Source organism: Castor canadensis, chromosome 10 (genome assembly GCF_047511655.1).
Source record: "Castor canadensis chromosome 10, mCasCan1.hap1v2, whole genome shotgun sequence".
Classification (NCBI taxonomy): Eukaryota; Metazoa; Chordata; class Mammalia; order Rodentia; family Castoridae; genus Castor; species Castor canadensis.
In genome coordinates this window covers 136,514,409-136,538,582 of record NC_133395.1, presented here as the reverse complement: position 1 = coordinate 136,538,582, position 24,174 = coordinate 136,514,409, and the positions used below count along the sequence as shown (strand labels likewise).

Below are 24,174 nucleotides of genomic sequence, written 5' to 3'. Positions count from 1 at the left end.
TTCTGCCTCACCCTTGAGAGGGATAGTCCATAAAAATGAGACTGTCAATGCACTAACAATGCACTTTGAGGCTCACTATGTCCTAAGAAGGTCAAGAGGGAGATGACCACCTACACCAATCTCTTGCTTTGGCTATTTTATCAACTGACAATATTTTTTTTGCGGGGGATGCTGAAAGCATAGGCCAAGATGCCAGAGTTCAGAATGGAAGGAATTACTATTTATCCACAAACACATACAGTGGTTATGGAACACATTGATACTCACATTGAAAGCTCCCAGTAGGAACAACGTGGGTTGTAACCCGACTGAAAATATCAATCGTAGAATTGTGGAAGCAATTAAGGCTCGGATGCCATGGGGCTTGGGGAGAGCAATGACGATGGCCAGAGAGATAAGCATGGCTGTCCACAGCAGGCCTGACCAGTGAGGCTCTAGCGTTCCTGAAAAGACAAAGCAGGGCTCTCACATATCAGTGCTTTCAGGGAATATAGGTGAGAGATCAAGGGTGGGCTAATTACACTTTTTTCAATCACCTCTTGGGCCTTTTGTGTCCCTACTCTATCCTCAAATTCTCTGCCCCAGGCGTACACAATCATGGTAAGGCTACTGGACTCCAAGCCATCATACAATTCTTCCCTGGGAAATTCTTCTCCCCTTCTTATGTACCTTAGGTCTAGCTGAGATACTACCTCTTCTGGAAACCTCTATCCCCTTCCTCCTCACCATGCCAGGTGTTCCCTTACTTTCTGATCATCCCTGTGGGGTGGTATTTTCTTTTTCCTTTTTGGTGGTACTGGGGATAGAATTTATAGCTTTGTATGCCAGGCAAGTTCTCTACCACTGAGCTATATACCCAATCCATAGGATGCTACTTTGTAGTGGTCAATTTACTTGTCTGTCTGTCTGTCTAGATAACAAATTCCCTGAGGGAAGTACCTGCACCCAGTTGGCACCCACCAAATGCTTATTCAATAAATAAAATGCACACATATGTCACAATTCACTCTTAGGGAAGGCGAACTGGAAGCCTAAACTTACTTTCTATTAAAAGTATTCAAAGGAAAACTGCAGGTCCCCTGGCTGAATCAGACTTCTTCAAGGGAAGGAGGAAGCAACTTCCGTATCATGAGATTGTCCCTGCATTCAAAGAGCTTCTACCAGTTTTTGTCATCTCTTGCTATTGCAAGTTCTATTTAGAGTGTCCCATGAGACATCTTGGTTATATAACATGAGCCAACGTGGCTAAAAATACATCTCTGTAAAACACTCATTAAAAAAAATAAAACACCCCTATTGCAAATGCTGTCACATTTTGAGTCTCCCTTGGATGTAAACAAGCAGCACTACATGATTAAGGACACTTATATAAAGGAGTTGCACTTCTTTAGAATTGCTAGGACTACAGCACATCCAGCAAGAGGCTTCTGTGCAGGTTATAGCTCTTCCACAACCGAGGCTCACCTGCTTGTTCCCAAACCCCAGCCACTAACTTCTCCCTCCTTTTCATAACCCTTAAAAAGAAAAGCTGGTGAGAAATGGGTACCAAGAGGCAGAAACTTTGCAGAAATTCATGAAGTGGATTCTGGGGGTATATGTGTCCACTTACAATTTCCAGACATTGTATTTGCCCCTTTACCGTATCATTTATTCAATTCTCTCAATCATCCCACGATGCTGGTATAATATTTACATGTTACTCTGAAGGAAACCCAGTCTAGGTTATATACTTGTATATATACTTGGCCCAGGGTGACATAGTGAATGGCTGGAGGTTACATGACTTGAAAGTTAATGTCTTTAGTCACCATTAAAAAGAATCCACCCAATTTGAGTATCTGATTTGGCAGTTCATAGTCATGTAACTATTGTAATCAAGATATAGATGTTATTACCCTTGAGTTTCTTAGCAGTTGATACCTTGCCCCATCCGTCCCCCAGACTACCACTGATGTGCTTTCTGTCACTATTGTCCTGCATTTTCTAGAATTTCATAAAAATGGGAAAATAACCCTATTAGTACTACCTATTAGTAGGTAGTCTTTTGTGTTTGACTTCTTTCACCTAACAAGGGTTTAAGAGTCATCAGGTTATTGTGTGTAATGAAATTTCATTCTTTTTACTGTTGAGTAATATTCCATACTACAGATATTTACACTACAATTTATCCATTCAATGGTGAATGGATATTTGAGTTATTTCAGCTTAAAGATAATATGAATAGTGATATTAGGAACATTCAAGTACAAATCTTGGAGTGAACATATATTTTCATTTCTCTTGGACAAATACATTAAGTAGATTGTATTGGATCTTAAATATATAGGTAACTTTGTAATATGTTGTCATACTGCTTTCCAAAGTGATTCTATCATTTTGCCTTCCCATCAACAGTACATGAGTTCCACTTACTCCACACCATCCGCAATGCTTGTTAGTGTCAGTCTTTTTAATTCAGCCATTCTAGTAGGTTTTTGATGGTACATTATTAATTTGTATTTCCCTGATAATTAGTGATATTGAACATCTTCTCATGTATTAGTAGCCATTTGTGTATCTTATTCTGTGAACTGTCTTATCAAAGATTTTGCCCATTCTCTTAATAGGACAGTCTTTTTTATCATAAAGTTTGAAATGTTCTTTATATATTCTGGATGTAAGCCTTTACTAGATTATGCTTTGTAAATATTTTCTTCTAGTCTTTTGCTTACCTTTCATTTTCTTAAGTGCTTAATCACTATTTTAAACTTTTACCATCTCAGTCTAATAAATGTAACCAGTTCAATGCATGCACACAAGTCCTGCTGTGTCCCCACTATAAAAATAGTGTTAAAAACCAGTGTTAAGGGGAATAAAGGAGAGTGATGGAGAGGGTGACTTCAAGTATGTCATATTTAATATATTGTAAGAACTTTTGTAAATGCCACAATGCACCCCGAGCACAACAGTTTAAAAAAAAAACTTAAAAAAATAGTGCTAAAAACAACAACAAAAACTAGTGCAAGATTCCAAAAAGTCAACTCTAGAAAGCCATCACTGGGACAGCTGAAGCATCTGAATTTAGACAAACTATTACAGGATTTACTGTTAAGTTTTGTTACATATGATAACACCATGGTAATTATTCACATTTTAAAATATGCTTGTAAGTTACAGAGGTCACTGAAATATTTATGGTCAAAGCAAAAGGATGTCTAAACTTCTTTAAAATGTTTCAGAAAATATAGTAAGGGCATAGATGAAACAAGATTGGCAAAATGTTAATTGTGAAAGCTAGGTTTATAGGTATACAGTAGTTCATTTTACTGTTCTACTTGTGTGTATATTCGAAGATTTCAATAATAAGAAACTTAAAAAAATCATACTATATTTGTTTGAACCACTATGGCATGCTTACAAATTCAGTAAGCATATGAACACTTTTGAAAGACTGTGTGACTCATCAGATCTTAAGTAAAGGGGTGAGGGATGATCCCACTGTGAAAAGGAGCTTTTAAGGCCACTGCTGTTCTTGGCAGCCCCAAGTCTTGTAAGTCACAGAACCAGATTAGCATATACTACAAGGTCACCATATAAATCCAAGAGGGACATTTTGGAAATCCTAGTTTTAGGATACAAGAAATTATAACAAATATATACACAAACTACATATTTTTTTCAGGGCTGGGGAATCAAACTCAAGGCCTTAGTCATGCTAGGTAAACACTTTACCACTAAGCTATACCTCTAGCCCCTAACAAATATTGATCTCAAACAAATACCTTCAGGTCAACAAACCAGATCTTATTTCCTGGCAGATTTCATATAACCCTTCTGAAGATGGCTAATAGTGAGTATACAAAATGCCCTCAACACATGCTATGCAAGGAAAAAAGAAATTATTAGGAGTGTGACCAGATATATTTGAGATGACTTTAGTCTACATATGATGGAAAAGGTTTCATTATGTTAAAACAAGAATCTCTCTTCCCTCCCAGGACACCTGATTTCAAGTCAATTCTTCAGCATGAACTTCTAAGACCAGCCCAGGCAAAAAGTCAGATCCTATTATCATAAATACCCAACACACACACAAAAAAAGGGCTGGTGGAGTGGTTCAAGTGGTAGAACACCTGTCTAGCAAGTATGAGGCCCTGAGTTCAAGCCCCACTACTGCCCAAAATAACAAACAAACTTCAAGAAATGGAGTGTAAATGAAAACACATCCAAAGTAATGGTTGAACAATCTGCTGTGATGAGCTTGACAACTCTTCTCAGGCAGGAGGCTGGACCTCTGTCATTGCCAATGGAGCTCTTCACTGACACCTTTACTGCTCACACCCCTGCTGATGGGCAGCTCGGTTAGTGTGCACATCCTCCCTCCTCATCCCCCCATCGTCGAGAAAATCTTGTAGCTATGCGTTCCTGTCAAATCTTTTCAGGTATAAGCACTTGTGCCTCGGGACATGACACTGGGTTTAGGTCATGCTTTGGGGGGGAAAATTATTCAAATGGTAACTTCAGTATAACTTAGGGCCAAACAGAAAGGCTAACTCCTCAAATGAGTATGTTAGCTATGCAAGCATTATGTAACATGTCCTTACAGACACTTTCATTATATGCACATGTGGCACTCACACCTATGTCTACATTATTAAGCTTAATAGCTGATCCTCAGGCTTACTCCTGTGCTGTTTTTAACACTTATTTTGGGACTTCTTTATCCCATTAGGTCTCACACAGGTGGAACCTGGAAGGGTGTTATATACAAAGGTGAAGTAGTCTGCCAAAAAGCTCTGATGAAAAATTTAGCTAAAAAGTAGACATCCCAGGAGGGTCCAGTACGTGGGGCTGTGGGTGTGGTTCAGTGGTAGGACCAATGCCTAGCCTTTGTGAGGGAGGGAAGGAGGGAAGGGAAGGACCACGAATGCCAAATACAAGAGTTGCTGGGCAGTGGTGGCTTGTGCCTGTAATCCTAGCTAATTGGAAGGCTGAGATGGGAATGATCGAGGTTCAAGGGTGCCTGGGCAAATGGTTCTCATACTTTACCTCCAAAGTAACCAGAGCAAAATGCACTGAAGTTGTGGCTCAAGTGGCAGAATGCCTGTTTTGCAAGTGCAAAGCTCTAAGTTCAAAACCCTAGTCCCACCAACCAACCAACCAACCAATCAACCAAACAAAAAAAACACAACAAAAACATGAGGAGGCTTTAAAGCCTGCTGCCAGAACCCAACAAGTGTGGATGGATGTCTCTTAAAGGTCAGTAGCAAACTGAGGATCCCCCAACAAAATATACCCATTTTTTATTGTTTGCCTTTTCTAAGCAAAACATGTAGAATGCTCATGGGGATGCTGGAAGGAGATGGTGGGTAGGGAAACCCATGAATGATGGCAGGACGCTCTCCACAGACTAAACATTCAAGGAGTACAGTCTATAGTCATTCAAATCCTGCCTCCCCTCTGACCTCTCACAAAAGAAAAAAAATTCAGAAATTTCAGACAAAGTCTTTAGTCTGCAATCCATTCCACAAGTATGGTGTAAGACACCAGACTGAGCATCAAAATGTCTATACACTGGAGAGTAAGCCCTGCCACTCCATAGCTTGGCTAAATCTCTCAACTTCGATACACTTTCCTAGTGTATAGAACAAGAGAGTTAAAGCATTTTCTCATAGTCTTAATAGCTTCTTCTCTTTCTTTGCTGGTTAAAAAATTTATACTGATTTAAATTATCTTCTTAAATTTAAAACTAAATCTGAGGTAAAATCTACAATTTCATCTCATCTGAAAATGGACAGTTAGGATCCTAAATATGGCACCAACAATTCCAGGGATGGTATTTATGATATAAGTCAAAGCCTTCATTTTGTGACGAGTTGTTTCCTTGAAATTAAAGATATGGATACCTCCTCGCACTCCTTTAAATGGGTAGAAAAACGCCACAAGCAGATTCATCAGGACGGCCAGGTTAAACGAAATGCTGCTCCAGAAAGACATATTGCGGGCACACCAGTACAAGACCGGCTGGGCTGTGGAAACAGAGATGAAGCCATGTGAGGTTGGAGACCACGTGTCAGTACACTGGAATTCAGCATGGCCCCCCTCCTGCTTGTCCCACAAGTCCACTTTTGTTCCCAGTTTTTACCACAATAGTAAAAATGATCATTTGTTAGGAAGTTGGCACATAATGACATCAGAATGGTTCATTTCTGTTTGGAGAACTCACTGAACAGAAGATGTATTTGGGGACAAGGAAGAGAAGAAGAAAAGGAAAAACGTTGCAACATCTAAAAGCCCTGCATGCCCCAGTCAACATTAGGGAATTTGAGGGTTATCCAGAGTCCATGCCCTGAGTTTCTGGTTCCCCTCAGGCCTCTGAGTGAGATGCCCAGGAGACCCAAGACTTCAATTAGCTTTTTAGAAACATCAGGGAGACAGAACATTCAGAGTTGGCCCAGCAAAGCCTGTGACTAGAACTGGTATCATTTCCATATTCCTCCCTGGTGCAAAATGCTCCACTAACTCGCTAGTGTCCCAAAGAAAAGACAACGATCCCTTTCTTATCATGGAGTCACTTGACATTTCCCTGAAGTCTGATAGTCACTTGCAGAAGTAGGGGACCAAGGAATGCAGATGGCTGACTGGTTGGTCAGCAGTGGAGTTCACATTCCCAAAGTCTCCAGGAGAAAAGGATGTGGGACCAAGCCATCACAAAAGGGGCAAGGAATACTTTGGATATCCACTGTTTGCTACAAGTGAGACCATGCTCACTGGACATGGAATGACAAGCCTATGGTTGTGCTTGGGTGCACTGATGCCTTCTTTTTCCAAACTTTTCCAGCGTGTCTTACACTTAGGATGATGTTCAAAAACACAAGTGGAAGGAGAAATTGCAGTGGCCATGCCAGAAGTCATTTCCAAAAGACAAGTTTCTTTCAACATTATTCCCCTCCAGAGAAAAGCATGTACTATGTGAGAATGGATCTCTGTCATGTACTTTTCCCCCAGTGAAGTCATCATTTAACTTTAGGACAGCAGCCAATGACAAATCCAATGGCCCTATAATAATGCCTGTAGCAGCAGCCAAGCCTCTGGAAGCTTCCATCCAAAACAGAGTTACAGTACAATTAAACTGATCCCTGCATAATTTAAAAATCATTCATATCATGTTTGTACTTGGTAACAGGTGATGTTTCCAAATTGTAAGATGTAGAACTATGAGCAATCATCTAGTTTAAAAATATTCCATTTCATAAATGAGGAAAACTGGGGTCCAGCAATGGGCAGAAGCATCGATGATGTCATTTTCCAGGTTAGTGACCCTTTGGGGTCAGCAACAAGGATAAAGGTAAATGGCTCTTGTCACCATGCAGAAGAGCTGACAGGATCCAGTTGGCTGCCAGGAAACAATTTGTGTTTTTGTAAGTTAACTGCTGAAGTAAATTTAAGATGAGAAATCATCTGTTCTGGTTACACCAGCTACTGGGGTTACTCCTGGGATTGAAGCCCATTTCTGATCCGGAAATGAAAACTCCAGAAGAAGACAGGAGAGATGAATGGCAAAGAGTTGACAATTCCTAAAGCTAGGGGGATTACGGCACATCCATATCCACATGTGTGTCAAAAGCTTGTAATAAAAAATTGGGAAAAAATTAAAAGAGCTGTCAAAGCTCAGTGGCAGTCCACAGAAACCAGAATTCTCTGCGGAGGGAGTGCTTGAGATCAAATGTGAGTGTATCCCCTGCAGGATACTTCAGAACAACTGCAAACTGCTCTCTAACTAGGGCATAGAGCTGACAAATAAATCTTATGTTTATAAAGCTAACATCCTACTCAAATTATACTGCCATTTTGAATCTGAATAAACATTCAAGCCTTTAAATCAAGTGAGTATTTACTTGGGTGTAAGAAGATATATAGAGACTCACCTTGACATACAATGTTTATTTTCTGGGGCACATGGAACTATGTCCCATCTTCCTTTCCAGACCTTTCTCCCACTTTCCATTCCCATATACCCTGCCTCTGTTCCCATTCTAGTGGTGGTTCACACACACTCGCCATGCCCTCCAGCCTCTGTGTACTCTTGCTGTGATGATTTATAAACATGTCTACAAAGTCTTTATACTGCCCCCCTCTGAGATGTGCAGCTTAAATCCCTTCCTCTTGAGTGTGGGCTGGACCAGCAAGACAATGAAGCTGCTGGCACGAGACTTCCCAAAGTAGGTCATAAAAGGCCCAGTGGCTTCCTCCTCCCTCTCTTCAATTGTTTATCTGAGACAAACAACCACTGTGTCATGCGGGCACTCAAGGAGAGTGAGATCCGTGTAGAGAGGAACTAAGGCACCTTGCCCACAGCCACGTGACAGCACTAAGTGGATCCCCCAACTCCAAGAAAGCATTCAGCCCTGGCCGACATCTTGGTGGCAGCATAATGAAAGACCTTGAGCCAGAACCATCCAACTAAGCTGCTCCCAAATTCCTGACCCCAAGAAACTATGAGAAAAGAAGTATTTATTGTTTTAAGCCACTAAATGTTAGGGGTAATTTGTTATGCAGTGATAGAGAGCAACTAACATCCCTTCTGTGGTAGGCAAAATTATGCCCCCTAATGTCCCCATCCTAATCCTCGGAGAATGTCAATGTTACCTTACATGGCAAAAGGGACTTACAAGTCCATATAGATGAAAGAGGGAGGCAGGAAACACAGAATCAGTAACGCAGCATGAGAAAGACTACTGGATATTGCCAGCTTGGAAGAGGGAGGAAGGGGCCATGAGCCAAAGAATGCAAGCAGCCACTAGAAAGCCGCAAAGGTTTGGAGTACTCTGTTCCTGGAATAGGAACACAGCCCTGTCAGCACCTTGATCTTACCCCAGACTTCTGACCTCCAAAACTATAAGATAATAAACTTACATTGTAATCTTCAAAGTTTATAGTAATTTGTTATTATAGCAGCAATAGGAAGTTGAATACACCTCTCTCCCATAATCTCTCAAACTGTGTTTTCCAAGTTCTACCTACTTTTGTAAGTCTTCCCATCCCACTTTCCTCTGAAGTCTTCCTTTCCCATCCTTCATGCCTGTCATTGCTTGATCACAGCCCTCATTATAATCAGCTCTGTAATGCAGCCACTTAAAAATATGCCTGTGCTACCTGCACCTTTCACATGGCAAGTTCCTGCAGGATGGAGGCATAGTGTACATACTGCTGAGTCCTCCACACCTAGCACTGTGCTTCTTACTTACTAGGAGCTACAAGTTGGCTGGATCAATGTTACTGCCAAATTACAGCAAAAAGGTAGGCTGCACGTTCCCAGATAGAGAGAACAACTTAAATAACTATTCTCAGGGCATCTCTTGATAACACTGGTTCCTAGTTGTTTGTTTTAAAGGAACTGGGCTTTGCTGTATGACTGGGGTTCTACATATACATGATGGCAGAATTCCCCAGCACTATTCCCATGAGTGTGATAACCATGAGGAAAAAAATGCAAGCAAGAAAGGATCAGCATATGAAACTCTACCTCAGTTTCCTCCCGCACTGTTTTCTAGTTTTCAAAGCCCAGTCTTCGTTTCACCAGGGCTATGATCTTCAGAATATGTCAGAGGGGAATGGTTAGGGTGGGACTGCACACAAGGTGTGCATGTGCAATGCACGTGTGCAGGTGTTGTGTAAGTAGAGCAGGGAAGAAGTTTTTTGGAGAGCAGAGCAAGTGGGTGTTTCAATTCTTGCACAAGAAAATACTAAGCACCGTCTGGTATGGCATGAGCCAAACTTCTTTCGAGTACTGGGTAGTGACTGAAGCACTGGTGATCCTGGGTGATATATTCAGAAAAAGCTAATACAGCTACATCAACAAGCCAAAAAAACTCTCCTGCAGACTTATTAGAAGAGAAGCAAGCTACTTAGATGGGAAAAATGTATTTTAACTGCACTTCTAGTGAGTACATTTCTCCTTTCCCTAAATATGCAAATCATGTTTAATTTAGTTATTATTTTCAATTTCTCTCTTAGTACAAAGCTTTGAAGCCAATTAAAATTTTCTAGTTGACAAGTACAGTTGTATTTAGGCTTCATTGAAACAAAAACTGTTTTTCAACAACAGAAGACTAAAATAGGGAGGACATTAGTTATAATGCAAGATAAATCTTAGAACAATGAGATTGCTCTTCTGGAATAAATGAATCAATCAAGTGATCTTAACCCTCCACTTTATAGGTGAAGGTCTGGGAATGGTGAAGCCACCCAGGGCCACAGAGCCAGTGTGTGGCAGAAGGAGAATGGAGCTCACCTCCCCTTCTTGGGGCTGAGGGTCCCTTATTACCACTAGGCTAGAGACACCATCTCAGAAAGAGGGTTGAGGAGATAACTTCTTTACCAGAAAAGATGAAAACCTTTTTGTTGGTACATCAACTTCTTGGAGAGCCTATAAAAAATATATTATATATGAATTTGATAACACAGTTCTGAGACAAGGAATCTATCTGACTGATACATATACCAGATTAAGGGTAAAATTACAGTTAATTAATAGGGTATAGACACATGAATTCAGGATTACCCCTTAAACTGCAATTATGGACTATCCCAGGGGTAGATAAAAGCAACCAGTATTTATAAGAATAGGAAATATGAGTACACAGTTGGTGGGATCTATGTGTACCTTATTTTAGGAGGAGGATCTGGGCATGGTGCTGTGTAGAAGTTCACAATGAACGCGGAAGAGTTTCTGAGGAATCTATAGTCGACTGTTAGGCTGCACTGATGCTGCACCCTATGTCTTCTGAGGTTTGTACAATAAGAAGGCTGTGCATGCTGGCCTGCTGAAGTTCCCCCGTCCCATTGGGAAGGTGTGAGACATGGATCAGCAAGACATTTTAGAATGCTTTAAAGATGTCCCTTATACCTGAGCAAGAATGGTAGAACAGGGCCTTCTGGCCAATCTGCTTGCACAACTGTCTCTGCCACTTATGAATCTAGGGATGCTAGGAGACAAGGAGAAAAGAAAAGATCAAGAAATCCTGCCAAGGGATGCAGGTCTGGTCCTGCTCAGCTTGGCAGGGATCAGGGAGAGGACAAGAGCTCCCAGAAACTGACTTCCAACACTGCTCTCTCCCCATCCCAGCTGCACCCCACAGAAAGAGCTCCCCCCCAAAAATTCACTGTAACCAGACTCCAGGGTTTCAAATTAAAAAAACAAACAAACAAAAACCAAAACTCAGTTCCCAACTAACACAGAAATAAAGCATGATCTTTTTAAGTTGGTCCCAACAGCTGGTGCCAAGCGTAGTTTGTACAAAAGAATCACATTAAAACCCTAATGAAAACCAGGAGCAGAGAAGCCCTCTGGGGAAGCCCTATAAATGTGTCTTAGACAAGTAATTTCAACCTGACTTGGCCAAGCTTCTCAACGGGACTTGCTAGTGAGCAATGACCCATCTTATATGGCAAATGATTCCACCGCCCGTAAAATGATTTAGTCTCAAGTTCAAGCTACTCCGTAAGAGGGAAACCACCAGAGTCTCTGGAGCAGGTGTGCTAATAAATGAGCAATCATGCTGTCTGCATTTCTGACCCAAGCGAACCATCCTGTGAGCTCAAAGGCCTGGCTTTTCCCCTTTGCTTTTTACTTTCAACACTGAAATACCAAAATGGGCATTCACGTCATCCACAGAGCTCCCACTCAAATCAAGTCAAATGCAGCAGGAAGACAGCCTTTTCAGAGAAGTTGCCACCCTCAGACTGGGGACCATCCATCAGAGACCAAAGTTCCTCTGACTTCCTGGTGGTCAGAGGCAGAAAGCCCACAAATTACACTTGCATTGCTTCTGTTGGGGAATCAATGCACCACCAAGGCCAAGTTTGTGAAACCTCAGAACTGCACCTTTCTGTGGGGTTGTCAAAGCACGGTGACCTACCTCGCAATTTCTTCTGCCAATTCATTTCATTGAAGAGGTCTTCGGAGCGCAGGAAGAAGTCGTTGATTTTGCTGCCTTGTTCATCCCTCTCTGTAGTGTAGTATATTCGCAGCTTGGACTCCTTTGTTAGGAACTCACATATGCTGGGCACTGGGAAGACGATCTGCTCCATTGTTCGGTCTAATCTGACAATCTGTGTTGAAAAGAAAATATATGAGATTAAAAAGTCGTCTTCAAATCCTCTTACAAAAAAGATCTTCGCCACTAGCATTGGACTCAGGGTTCTAGACTCAGAATACAAACTTCTCTGACTTTATAACCCCAGACTGGGCTGTGTGTTTCTTAGATTTATATAAAAAAAAATAGTTTTGGTTACATCTACAAGAGTATTTTTCTAATCTCAGACCCTATCCATTTCAATGTGACCAGCTTTTGTCTTGAACAATATACTCTGTGTTTTGTGTACATATTCAGCTGAGGCTGGTTCTGTCCAACAGAACTTTCTGCAATGATGGGACAGTTCTGTATCTACACTGTCCAAGGGACAGCTACTTGTCACAGGAGGCCATTGATCATCAGCACATGTGGTTAATACAATGGAGGAACAGAATATTTACTTTTATTGTAAATTTTCATTTAAACGGCTACACATTGCGAATGGCAGTGCCAGGCCATGGTTGTAAACCTCACCCCAGAGCCTTTCTCAGATATCAAGATTGAGTTATTTTTCCTGATAGAAAATTCACGAGAAGGTCTTTGATTTATATCCAGTTTCAATGACTTCTTACTTCTTGTCACAGCGTCCAAAATATATGTCAGCTAATATGCCCGTGAACTCTGGGGTGCCTGTATTGTTTCTTAAGGTAGCTTTGTTGGGCCCCAGGAGTGGACACCTTGCAGGGTTTCCTCCATCCCCTTCCTATAATAGTTCAATCCCCTGAGAGAAGGTAGTCTGGTCTGGATTGTTCAATTCTAGGACACTACACTGAGTCATAGTCCTGGGGGTAGAGATTTCTAATAGCACAACAGAAGCTTGGCCTCTCTTTATTCCTTCTCCCCAGAGGCTGGAGAAGTCAGGTGAGGCCCAGGGCGGAGGCACTCAACAGGAAGAGCTTGTTCTTGTTCTCTCAATATCTTTGTTCCCTGATGGAGCAAGAGAGGTGACTCAGGCCACGCTGTGGTGGGAAACTCTAGCAGAGGTGAGACAGGTTCTCACAGGCCTGGCTCTGGAAGTTCTGAGGGACATGGTGTCTAGACCAGCAGTTCCCAAATCAAATTGGAGCTCAAGTTCCGGGAGGCTTTGTTGTCAGACTGACTCTGGTTCATAGCTCTACCTCGTTTAACTGGAACTGTGGTGTAGGGGTTAGTGATTAGAACCTGGCCATGACCCAGCTCCCCAGGTGACCTTGGTATACACACAGGTGAGAGACGAACTCTGCATCTTCTGCTGTCAAGAGCCTGAATCAGTCCTAACTAGTCCTTCCTTTCCCCATAGAACGGAATCAGAGACGTGCAGCTTGGCTCAGCACAGAAAGGAGAGAAGGAGGCCTTTTGGTAAGAACTGAGTTCCAGATCCCAGGGCTCCCCTGGACACTGGGGTCTGTGAAGAAAAGCCAGGGAAGAACAAAGTGTTCCCAGCTTTGCATAGCTAGCCCATCAGGGAAACGTGGAGTGAGGGATGGGTGCTGGCCTGTGGTGGACTGGGGGGGGGAGGGGTCAGAGACACACCTTTTTTTTTTTTTTTTAAAGTGAGAACACTTGCCAGACCTTCTCTACCTCTACCAGGCTGGTTGTTCACAACTTTTAACATAGCCAAGCTTCTGTCTTCTCCCCAGGGAGCCAAGGAGCTCAATGAGATGATCTCCAAGGTTCCATTTTCCTGTGACTTTCTTTACTGCAAATACCCGAAGTCTGTCGTTTAAAGGACAGATTCAGCCCTATGGCCTAGAGTCTGGCCACTAATGACAGATCAACAGTATGTGTCACATACACTGGCCTGGCTGACTGGTTGGTGCAATGATGCATTTCCTTAGGAAAGCCTGGAGACCCGAGGTATCATGTTCAAACAGACTTGTGAAAAGTTTCCATCCTAAATGGGTTATATTGTCCAACAAAGTTTGTTAGTCCCTTCAAACATTTTTCCAACACTGAGATTGATCTTGTGCATTTCCTCCATAGCCAAACATAGCACATCCCTTTCTGCATAGGGCCTGGAGACAGAAGACTGTTCTCTCAGATGCTAAGAGACAATGCAGGTGACATAAGTGCACCTCAAGCTCATCAGTCTGAAGGATTAGGATTAAAATTCCAGCTACACCACTGCACGCTACACAAGTGACATATCCTCTCTGAACTTTACTGCAGAGCTGCTCCATTTGCAAAAGAGAGGTGATACGTGGAACTTTCCAGAGGATGAGCAAGACTTTTGTTTTGTTGTTTAAAATGCAGGTCAGACCTGGTGCTCCCCTGGGTGAAAGTCTCCAGCAGTTCCCTCCTTGCTCTGAGGATAAGGTCCAGACTTCTGAGGATGGAGCAGGAACTCTCCAGCTTTGGCCTGCCTGCTCTCCTTCGCAATCTTGTCCTATTTCCCTCTGGCTTGCTGAACTCCAGCCACATGGCCGCTCCTCTAGCTCTACCCTTTACCTAGAATCTTCCTTCCCCAGGCTGGAAGAGCTCCTCCCTCTGGGCTCTGCCAGTTTCATTCCTGTGTTCTTTACATTTGTAGTTAGATGCCATTTCTTCAGAACAGGCCTCCTGGGCCACCACAATCTACAGGAGGTCCCTCTGCTGGACTTTCTTATAATGCCATCTGCTTGTTCCTGTAGGCTAGCCAGAGTTTACAATGAATGGAATTTATTTTTGTCCTTTTCTTCCCTCCAGACCTCAAGCATCAACCATGACTGCCTGGGTCATCACTGGATGTTCAGCACCTTGTGCAAAATTAAGTGCACACAATTACTTCTATTGTTCAGACGAATGAATGCATGTCAGCCCCGGCACAGGGCATTACCCACTAACGGCTTCAACACTAAAGGCCTGAGCCCTGAAGCCTCAGCTCTCCCAAGCCCTGGGCTGACTCTGCTTTTACCTCGATCTGTGCTGTGTGCTTGGCATAGAACTCCAGAGCCTCATCTCCATCCACTTGGCCGCCAGGTTTCAGCATGGTCTGAAGTTCTTTGTTATGTCGAGCCAACTAGAACATGAGTACAGAAATACAGGGGTCAATGTCTCTTTATAACTGGAATAAATGAGCTCCTTTCTAACTTTGAGTTTTAAAAAAATGCATAATGCCCAGCAGCAAGTACCAGGGCAAAGGTGCCAAGAGGCTTGTTCCTTTCCCTCCAGGTGTGCTTTGCACAGTGGCTATTTTTGGAATTTAGCATAAAAGCATGGAGAAAACTCATGCCCATGCAAGGTCCAACTTTTCCCTAATTTCTTTAGCCACACACAAGGGGTTTGGAAAACCCCACCGTGGAGCGTCCACCTCCACTCAGAATGTTCAGAAGCCCTCTTGGAGGCTAGATGCTGGTCAAAGGGGAGATGCAGACCAGGTGAGCTTCTGAAATCCTTCAGCCAGTACATGGGGGCAGGGACCTATGCTGTCACTGGTTTATATGCAATTTAGAAGGGGATGAAAGGGACCAGAAACACAAGCCTTCGGGTGGGCTATAGCCTGCCTCCACCTGAAAGCTCAAGGCACAGCAGTATCCAAAAACAGGAAGCAATTTCCCAAACCAAAGCAACTTGGGAAGAGAATTATGAAATATGACATTTTGGTGCCAGAACATAAAGTATCACCATATCCCCGAGAAAGGCAAACAAAAGGAAGTCATAAGGACAGGTTCCCACAGATTTCCAAATGCGATAGGCAAGGAAACTGAAGTTTATTTCTTTAGGTTGTTAAGAGAGACTCATTTGTATTTATAAAAAGTCTAAGACTCCTTTCAAATGGCTCCAGACAAAGTCATAAACCATTCAAGTGTCACTGCTCAGGAGGGGATGCCTGTAAGAAGCTTGGGGATTTCCATGCGCCTGACCCTACCACAGAGGAAAAATGGCAATGTCCTGGAACTGAGCACCTTGGGTCAGGTCGCCAAGTGCACTTGCAAGCCACAATCTCTTGAGAATAAATGCCCTAGATTAAAGCCTTCCAGGAAAAGCCAGTTTGAAGGCACCTCCAGCTTGGAACAAGGGCCCTCTACATGGTGGTGTCTGGAGGGGCACAGCAGAGCCATACCTGGTGGGCAAGTATGTAGATATTGTGCCCCACGTTCCTGGGGGAGGCAGCTCCATCCTCACCATTTTCTCCATCCTCAAATTCCACTTCGCCTTGCATATAGGCTTTCTTGATCACTTCCACCTGCAAGAAGGGCCAAGCAAACACATCTCCTGGATCAGGAGAGACTCACAGAAAATGAGTATCCATGGCACCAGGAGTCAGGCCCCCCCACCTGGGGAAAACACCGCTCAGCACCCATTCTAGCTGACTTAGACACAGCCTTAGAGTCCTTCCTAACACCCTCACAAGCAGGCAACACAACCAACCTCCACCGACATGAGAAAGAAAACTCATTCATTTCACATAGACCAAGAGCCATTCAGTGGCTGGTTCAAGCCCTCCTACTTTACAAGAGGACAGTGACTATACAAGCACTCTGAAAGGATAAAGTGGGATACAAGCATGAGCATCTGGAAGCCAGACTCTCCCTATCGCCACATTTCCTCTCTAATCCCAAGTCTTTCCCTTTCAGAAAAAAGTAGTAAGAAAGCCATGAGCTTTTGGGAATAGCTAGTGAAACTACTTTTTGATTCAGATTTTCCCTGTCCTTCAAAACTGACTCCATGAGAAGATACTAGCAGAACCAGCAGCATCTCCTGGGTGCTCATTCTGTGCCAAGCACTTGGCTTAGTATTCTAAAATTCTTTTTAAAAATTTAATGCTCACAAACTTTTTATGTGGTATCGGAGATTCCCACTTTGTTATGGATGAGGAAACAGACTCAGAGAGTTAAAAGAACCTTGCTAAAGTCACAGTTAATGAGCTGGGATTTGAACTTGGCCATTACCCTTCACAGCTGCACAGCTTGTCCCTCTGAGGACTCATCTCATGCTCTGAGCACACTTCTTAGAGCATTTCTATTCCCACTCACCTCAGCTCCTGGAGAGCAGGGGCCAGGGCTGCCCATATCTAAACCCCTCCCCTAGGGCCCAGCACAATGCACAATGCACTGGATGAAGGAGAGCCTGGCCAGGCTTTACAGAGTGAACATATCATGCACAATTTAATCATTCAAAGATTAAGAATAAATACTTTCACTCCCTAAGTTGTACTAAAAATTAATCATTTTCTTTGATGATTCAGAAGGTGTTTTAACCTCCTGCACTGCTACAAGGAACTAGATCTCATTATCCAAGATCAGGCATGCAGAGAACCACACATTTCTGTACTGATACCGGCTCAGCTGCTGACTGTAACTTTGGAGGTTAAGAGCCTCCTCCTCTGAGTTTGTTTTCCTGCCAGTTCTCTTGAATACCAAGTCAAACAGACAACATATTGCCTAGGGTATGCAGGCCAGAATACAGGCATATATGCATGCACACACCTGTGCACACATGCACAATCTGGATATTCAAGCTTCCCTGCTACTTAAGATTCTTAGAACTCTATTCATCCCAGGAAGCCTTTGACTCTTCCCATGATGAAGAATAATATTCTCCAACCACAAGAGGGCAATCCAGGAGCCAGGGGCAATCACAGCATGGGGTGCTAGCATTTCCCCCACTTAATATAGTCCAGAAGATCTGGGGCACATACTTGATTCATGGGAACTGGAGAGGGGTCTTTGCAAGGTCATTCAGATCCTACTCAAGAGTGACGAACCCTAAACTCCAGTCACTCCCAGTTACATAAGAGGTTATGCAAACTGTAGAGGACTCCATCTCAGGCTGAGTACTCACTCCCTGACCTCAGAGATCAAAGGACTGGGCTGCTGTGAACTTTATTTAAAGCCACACATAAAGGGACTTTGGCCTGGTCTCCAGCACACAATCAGGTCACCAGGAGGTAGAAGTGTTTTAATGCCCTCATTTAAGTCTGTCAGTTACAGTTTATTTGCATGGTGGAAAAGTCCAAATAGAGAGTTCTGCCCTGACTGAACTTGTGTCACTGTCTCTCAACACTGCTTGCCTCACAGTTTGCAGCACTGACTCCCAATCTGGAAGTCACAGCCCTTTGTGAATATCACCCCTCAAAAATAAAGCACAACATGTTTTCTTTAAAGAAAACAAAAAAATAACACCAGCATGCACAATACAGTCATCTGTTGTCCGGACCACCGGTATCGAGAACAGATGTGAACTTCTCAGCTCTGGACAAAGCTATGGCAAAAGGATCAGCAACGAATGGGAGCCTCAGTTCTCGAAGGACTTCTCACACGCCAGGCACTAAGCTGAGGACTTATCTTCCCATGTAGATTTTAAAACAACCCTTCCATGTAAATAACATCATTATTTTTTGGAATCAAAAAAATATGGTTCAGAGAGGTCAAATAGCTGCCCCAGGTGACACAGCAAAAAGAGCAGAGACTTGAACTCAGGCCTGCTGGGTTCCTTGACCATGCCCTGAACACTGTACAAAATGAGAGCGAAAGAGGAAAGAGGCTTCTGTATGCTGAGAGGGCAAAGCACTGTGTTTCTCTACTCAGCTAGAGGCCTGGATTAAGTGCTTTTTTTACACTTCTAGTTCAGGGAATCTGTCGGAAAGCTCCAGGAGGCAGATCCTCCACTCTGTCTCAGATGTGGTTCTGGAGTTCTTTGGTGCCATGGCCCCAGCACTGACCACCCAACTCACCAGTTCCTTAGGCCTCATGTTGTAAAGAATCCTCTCCGCATTTTCACTGTCATGTCTGCTTTCCATTATAGCCAGGAGAAGCTTTGAAGCATTGTTCTAATTGGAGAGAACAAGGGGAGGAATGTGGGGGAGCTGCTTGAGCAGCTGGCCTGGATGCACATGCCCCCAACACAGGTGAACATCCCAGCCAGACAGGCAGGCGCTCCACCCCCTGGAGCATCTGCACCAGGCAAAGAAGGTGCCACTTTGGAGTCTGGAAACATGAGTTCAGAATCTGACATGGGTCAAACAGGCACATGTTTTTAGGGCATACTGTTATGCCCTAATGTGAGCTGGTAATACAAGCCCTAGCAGAAACAGAAAATTCAAACACGGATCCTGTGGATACAGTCCTCCCTCAGGCTCCACAGGTGATTGGGTCCAGGACCCATGAGGAACCAAAATCCACAGATGCTTGAGTCTTGTATAAAATGACAGTGTACTTGCAAATAACCCGTGTATATCCTTCATCTATTTCATCTCTAGATTCCTTCTAATGCCTCATACAATGGAAGTTGTAAATAGTTATTAGGCTGTATTGTTTACAGAATAATGATAAAAGAAAAAAGCTCACATTCAGTCCAGATGCAATATTTCTTTCTGAATACTGTCGATCCAGAGGTTGGCTAAATCCTCAGATACTGAACCTGTGGGTACAGAGCCTCACTGGAAGTTGTCACTCTCACGCTGATAATGGTCAGGAAGAAATTGCTATATGTAAACTCATGTTACCTTCACGTTTCTGTGGTTTGAAGTGGCACATTCTCTACCTGAGTGGTGTGCTCACAGACATTGTTATTTGGTCTTGTGGGACAAAGACAACGGTAATAAAGATAAGTCCTGCCTGTCTTAAAAATCTTTCTATCAGCTCTGGTAACGTCTAACATTCTGAGCACAGCTGACACTAGTTAACAAAAGTGACCCAAAGGAACACTGCCTGCCTGCCAAGCCATAATTTCCCATTACATTACAAATGTCCGTGTGTCCACACCCGGCACTTCTTGGCTTGACCTCATTTGAGGCCCTGGGTCTATCATTTGCATGCATCTTTGTTCTTGTTTTTTTCCTTTTGGAGAGTGGGGGTGGAAGATAAGGTTCTCTTTCTCCCCAAGTTTGGTCATAGCAGTTCAGTTGCTATACTATAACAGGACAGAAATTTCTGTCATAATCCTCAGATTGCTGGAGTCATTGGAAAAGTCACTGAAATGTCAACCAGGAGCACATGAACATCTCAGTCTATTTCAGAAGCCCATCATGTACTTTCTGACAAATGGTAGCTAGGTTCATGAGTTTGAATGGTCTTCAAGTCAAATTTAAAACATTTGGCAGAAGGAGCTAAAAGCGGCCCCCCCAAATCCATTCAAACTACACGCACACAAATCAGCTATTAGTATGGATTTTCTAAATACTAAAGGAAAAATAAAAATAACTATGCCATTCCTCTGGGCTTCTCTGTTAACACCTTTTCAAAGGCCTTTCTTTCTCATGACACCCTTCATGTAAGCTATGCAGAATAGCACTTTGGCTGACCCCGGCAGTTCTAGGTTGTTTCACAGTAACTGTAAAGTGCTTGCTGCTGTGTACGGGTGTAGGAGAGAAGACAGAGCTCAACATGCCCCAACGTGTGAACAGCTAAAGAGGAAATAAGCTCAGTGACGCTAACACGTTTTCAAACATACTTTAGACAGGGTGGGTTGCAAGTTCAGTTCTCAGAACTGAAGCTTTGGATTCTTTGAGGGCTCTGGGGACATACTTAGGCAATTACCATCAAGAATGGTCTTTGAGTTTCTCAGGCACCCAAGAGGCTGGCTTGTAAACCCCACAGCTTAAGTATCTTGAAGTTACTACTTTTACTCCATAAAACTATTTTAGTATTTATACAGGTTCAAAAGCCAGGCTGCTTCAAAATCAGTCACCTGACATCCGCTACTTGCAACAATTCACAGAAACTCATCAGACGCCGGTAGGCACATCCTTGGTAAGTAACTGTTCTTATTTTAAACCTAAATCATCACTCCCCCCCACCCTGTCTGCTAAATCAATGACAGGACAGAAAAAAAATGTGTCTCCTGATTAAGTAAAAACAGATTTTTGAGCTCTAGATAGGCTACACTGTCTTCAACTGGTCCATTTTCCTCAAAAGAGGAAAAACTCAGAGACCATAGAGGGAATGGCATTCCCATTGTCTGTCTGTTTTCTGCATTGAGGTTGTTGGTTCTTGGACACTGACTGAGTTTGCTTCTCAGCTCTAAGTGACAAATATTCACTCTATGTGACCTAACAGTTGAAGAGTTGGTACCTTGTCCCAAGGTTCTTCTTTGGAAAGACTGAAGTTCTGCATTTTAGTCACAATGTACAACTTGGGATCGTTCATTTATTTTAATGAACTGCCTCTCATATTTTGTTTCACAATACTGACTGTTTCACATGCCAAGGCAAAACATAAAAGTCACTGCTCTCAAACTCAACTGCCTCTTGCTTTCAGTCCTACTTGCCTTCAGTTCTAACACCAGGTCCATCCGCTTCTTCCCCAGAGGGTTGATGTCATTGAGGATCAAGGCTGTGATGATGTCGATGCCATTGGACTCGTGGGTGGCTATGCAGTTCTGAGCAAACAGACACACAGACATTTACACAAATGCTGGCATAAATCAGACGTCAAAGGCCAACAGGCGGAACTGCTATTTCAACACAATGCTCACCAGTCCCAGTAATGTCTCTAGGGGAGAGCTGCAATTTTCCGTGAGAAAGTGGTAAAAATAAAAGACAGATGAGAATCTCTAGTTTCAGAATTAACAGTAAACAGTAGGAAAGTCCCCATACACACCAACTGATAGATTGGTTGCGTCTAATCCAAATAGTGCAGTGAAGTTGGCTTTTGTTCTTAAAGGAAAATATGGTGTATGACTGATACCAGGATCTGAGCCCTTTTTCCCCTTTAAAAGTGTGTTCCATTCTCTCTACATGACTTGTTTTGCGCATTTCATACTTTTGCTTAAGGCCTAAACTTGGAAAACAAGCTTCTGGTTTAATTTACACAATAGTAAAATTAATCATCCTCCTCCAGGTAAGATCCCCATTTGTGCACAATCCACTCTGGTCTGTTGCTTTCAACAGGACTATTTTTTTGGCAGGAAAGCAAACTTGAGGTTATAAGGACATTTGCTGAGGTATCAACAAAGCCTTTTCTCCAAACCTGTTGCCTTTCTGTGCTCCTTTTCACTGTTACCAGCACTATGCCATCAGAAGAGGAAAGAGGGGTTGTCCTCACATTCAGACAACCAAGACCAGGGTGTTCATAAACAGAGAGTTATTGCCCATAAATTGCTCTCCTCTGAGTGAAGGTCAAGACTTCTCCCAAGTAACTCAGCATCTCATACCTTCCCTAGTCATCTTAAGCCTTGTCCTATACTCTCCAGCCAGGAAGATGCTATACTTTGGAATTAAAAAATCATTCTCATCCTAGCACTGAGGCCAAAACTCATAAAATCTTCAAGATGCCACGTATGAGCAAAGACTACTCAAGAATCAAAGTATTGGGCTTCATTCTAAAACTATACTTCTTGGGAGGTCAAAGTCAAGACAACTGGTCTTTCCTTTCCCTAGAAGTCCATGGTGTTAAAAATCTCAAATACAAATGTTTTTGTCTTATTTTCAGGCTTTCTAATGTGAAGCAAGGTTTTTCTCTCTAGCTAGTTTTAAAACTCATTCAAATAGCCACTTTTCCATCTTTCCTAGTATTTAAAATAGATCATTGTCTTCAGATGATAATTTAACTTCCATTTCATTACCTACCCTAAAAGCCAAGTTATAGTTAGATATTCAAAATAGATCAAATCAAACCAAGCCAAGCAGGGACAACCTCTCTAACGTGTATCACTGGGTAAAGTTCTAACATTTGATAATTACCACAGAGCCTTCTCCACTATTGGGAAAAGGCCTCCCATCTACATATTTGCCAGGCCAATAGGAAGATACAATATGACTTCCAAACTAGTCTGTGTCAACATTTCTAAATGATCAATACCTCCCACACCCATCACAAAATGTAACGGGAATTACCTGGTTCTCATGGCAAGGTCCTTGGCAGTATTCGGTCAGACTTTCCAGGGTTTGGTTGATAAGTGCTACATTCTTTTCATTTATATACAGTCCAAGAAGACCAAGGCCCCCAGTTGTGCTTCCACAGATACAGTCCAGAAACTGCAGTGTCTCACACACCAAATTATAGTTGGTCTTGTTATTTTGGCAACGAAGAAAGTTCTGCAGTTAGGTAGTCCCAGGGTTGAGGGAGCAAAGGCAGAAAGGAAAAGAGAAAGGTCATTCATGCTGTCACCTTGATAGTCTCTAGCAGGTTGTTGTGCTGGGCTAACCAGATGCAGCGTGGGGCAGGAGTTTCCATGGTCCCAGTAAGGGTCAATAGCTTAATCTGTGACTGTTAACAGTGTGACTTGCTCTCCAAGGTGCCTACAAAGGATGCAGGTGGGGAAGGCGCCTCTTAGGAGCCCACCACAGATGCTTTCAGTCCTTTTTGAATTCTCTTTTTCCACTTACTTCCAACCTTCTCATCAGGTGTTCTGAAACATCTGGTATTTTAAATGGTAGTGCTTATGTTTAAAAGGTGGTGGTGTGGTCTGGGTGCTGAATACCTAGAGTTAGTACTAGGGCCAGTTCACCACAGAATGCGGTATCAGAGGCTGCCTTACGTCCACTGCCATGGAGGTAACCTGGATTATTTTATTTGGTCATTTACATTATGAAAGGCAGGGATGAGAAGGAATAAATGTGTGTGGTTGTACGCATGTGCCAGTGTACTTATTCTCCAGGTGAAATGGTAATGTTAGCAAGAGATACAGTGCAAGACACTTCCTCAACAAGTTAAGGAGAACAACATTCAACCTCCTCAAAAAGCATAGGACACATACACACACACACACACACACACACACACACACACACACACAAAAGCAGAAGACTTTGACAGAGAGGCACTTATTGTCAGAGACTCTAGTAATCTGTTTTCAAATAACTACAATATTCTTTATCTATAGTTATAAAAGTGACACATTTACTACACAAAAAGATATAACCAAAAGATAAACTGTACATAATCTTTGACAAAGCAATTCTACTTCTATGAAATAATAATTTCTTCTCACAAAGTAAAGAATGGGCTGTTAAAAACCCTTGTTCCTTCCTATTATGGCTTATACTCTCTCTAAAACAAAATTAGAGATAAGGGCAAAATAGTTTCTGCTGGGTATTGAGGGGGTGGGGGGGAGAGGGAGGGGACGGAGTAGGTGGTAAGGGAGGGGGTGGGGGCAGGGGGGAGAAATGACCCAAGCCTTGTATGCACATATGAATAATAAAATTAAAAAAAAAAAA

At 42.7% G+C, this 24,174-nt stretch overlaps 1 protein-coding gene across 1 annotated transcript in view; it reads right to left on the bottom strand.

Annotated features, from left to right (window-relative positions):
• Positions 1–24,174, bottom strand: part of Itpr1 (inositol 1,4,5-trisphosphate receptor type 1) — a 318,227-nt gene that overhangs the window by 41,481 nt on the left and 252,572 nt on the right. Inside the window, exons 47-54 of the mRNA XM_020184001.2 lie at positions 22,852–23,052; positions 21,285–21,395; positions 18,751–18,846; positions 16,138–16,260; positions 14,989–15,093; positions 11,901–12,093; positions 5,886–6,008; positions 268–443 (exon numbers count right to left, since the gene is read on the bottom strand). Of these exons, the coding sequence (XP_020039590.1) occupies positions 268–443; positions 5,886–6,008; positions 11,901–12,093; positions 14,989–15,093; positions 16,138–16,260; positions 18,751–18,846; positions 21,285–21,395; positions 22,852–23,052 (1,128 nt within the window). The remainder of the gene's footprint in view (positions 1–267; positions 444–5,885; positions 6,009–11,900; positions 12,094–14,988; positions 15,094–16,137; positions 16,261–18,750; positions 18,847–21,284; positions 21,396–22,851; positions 23,053–24,174) is intronic.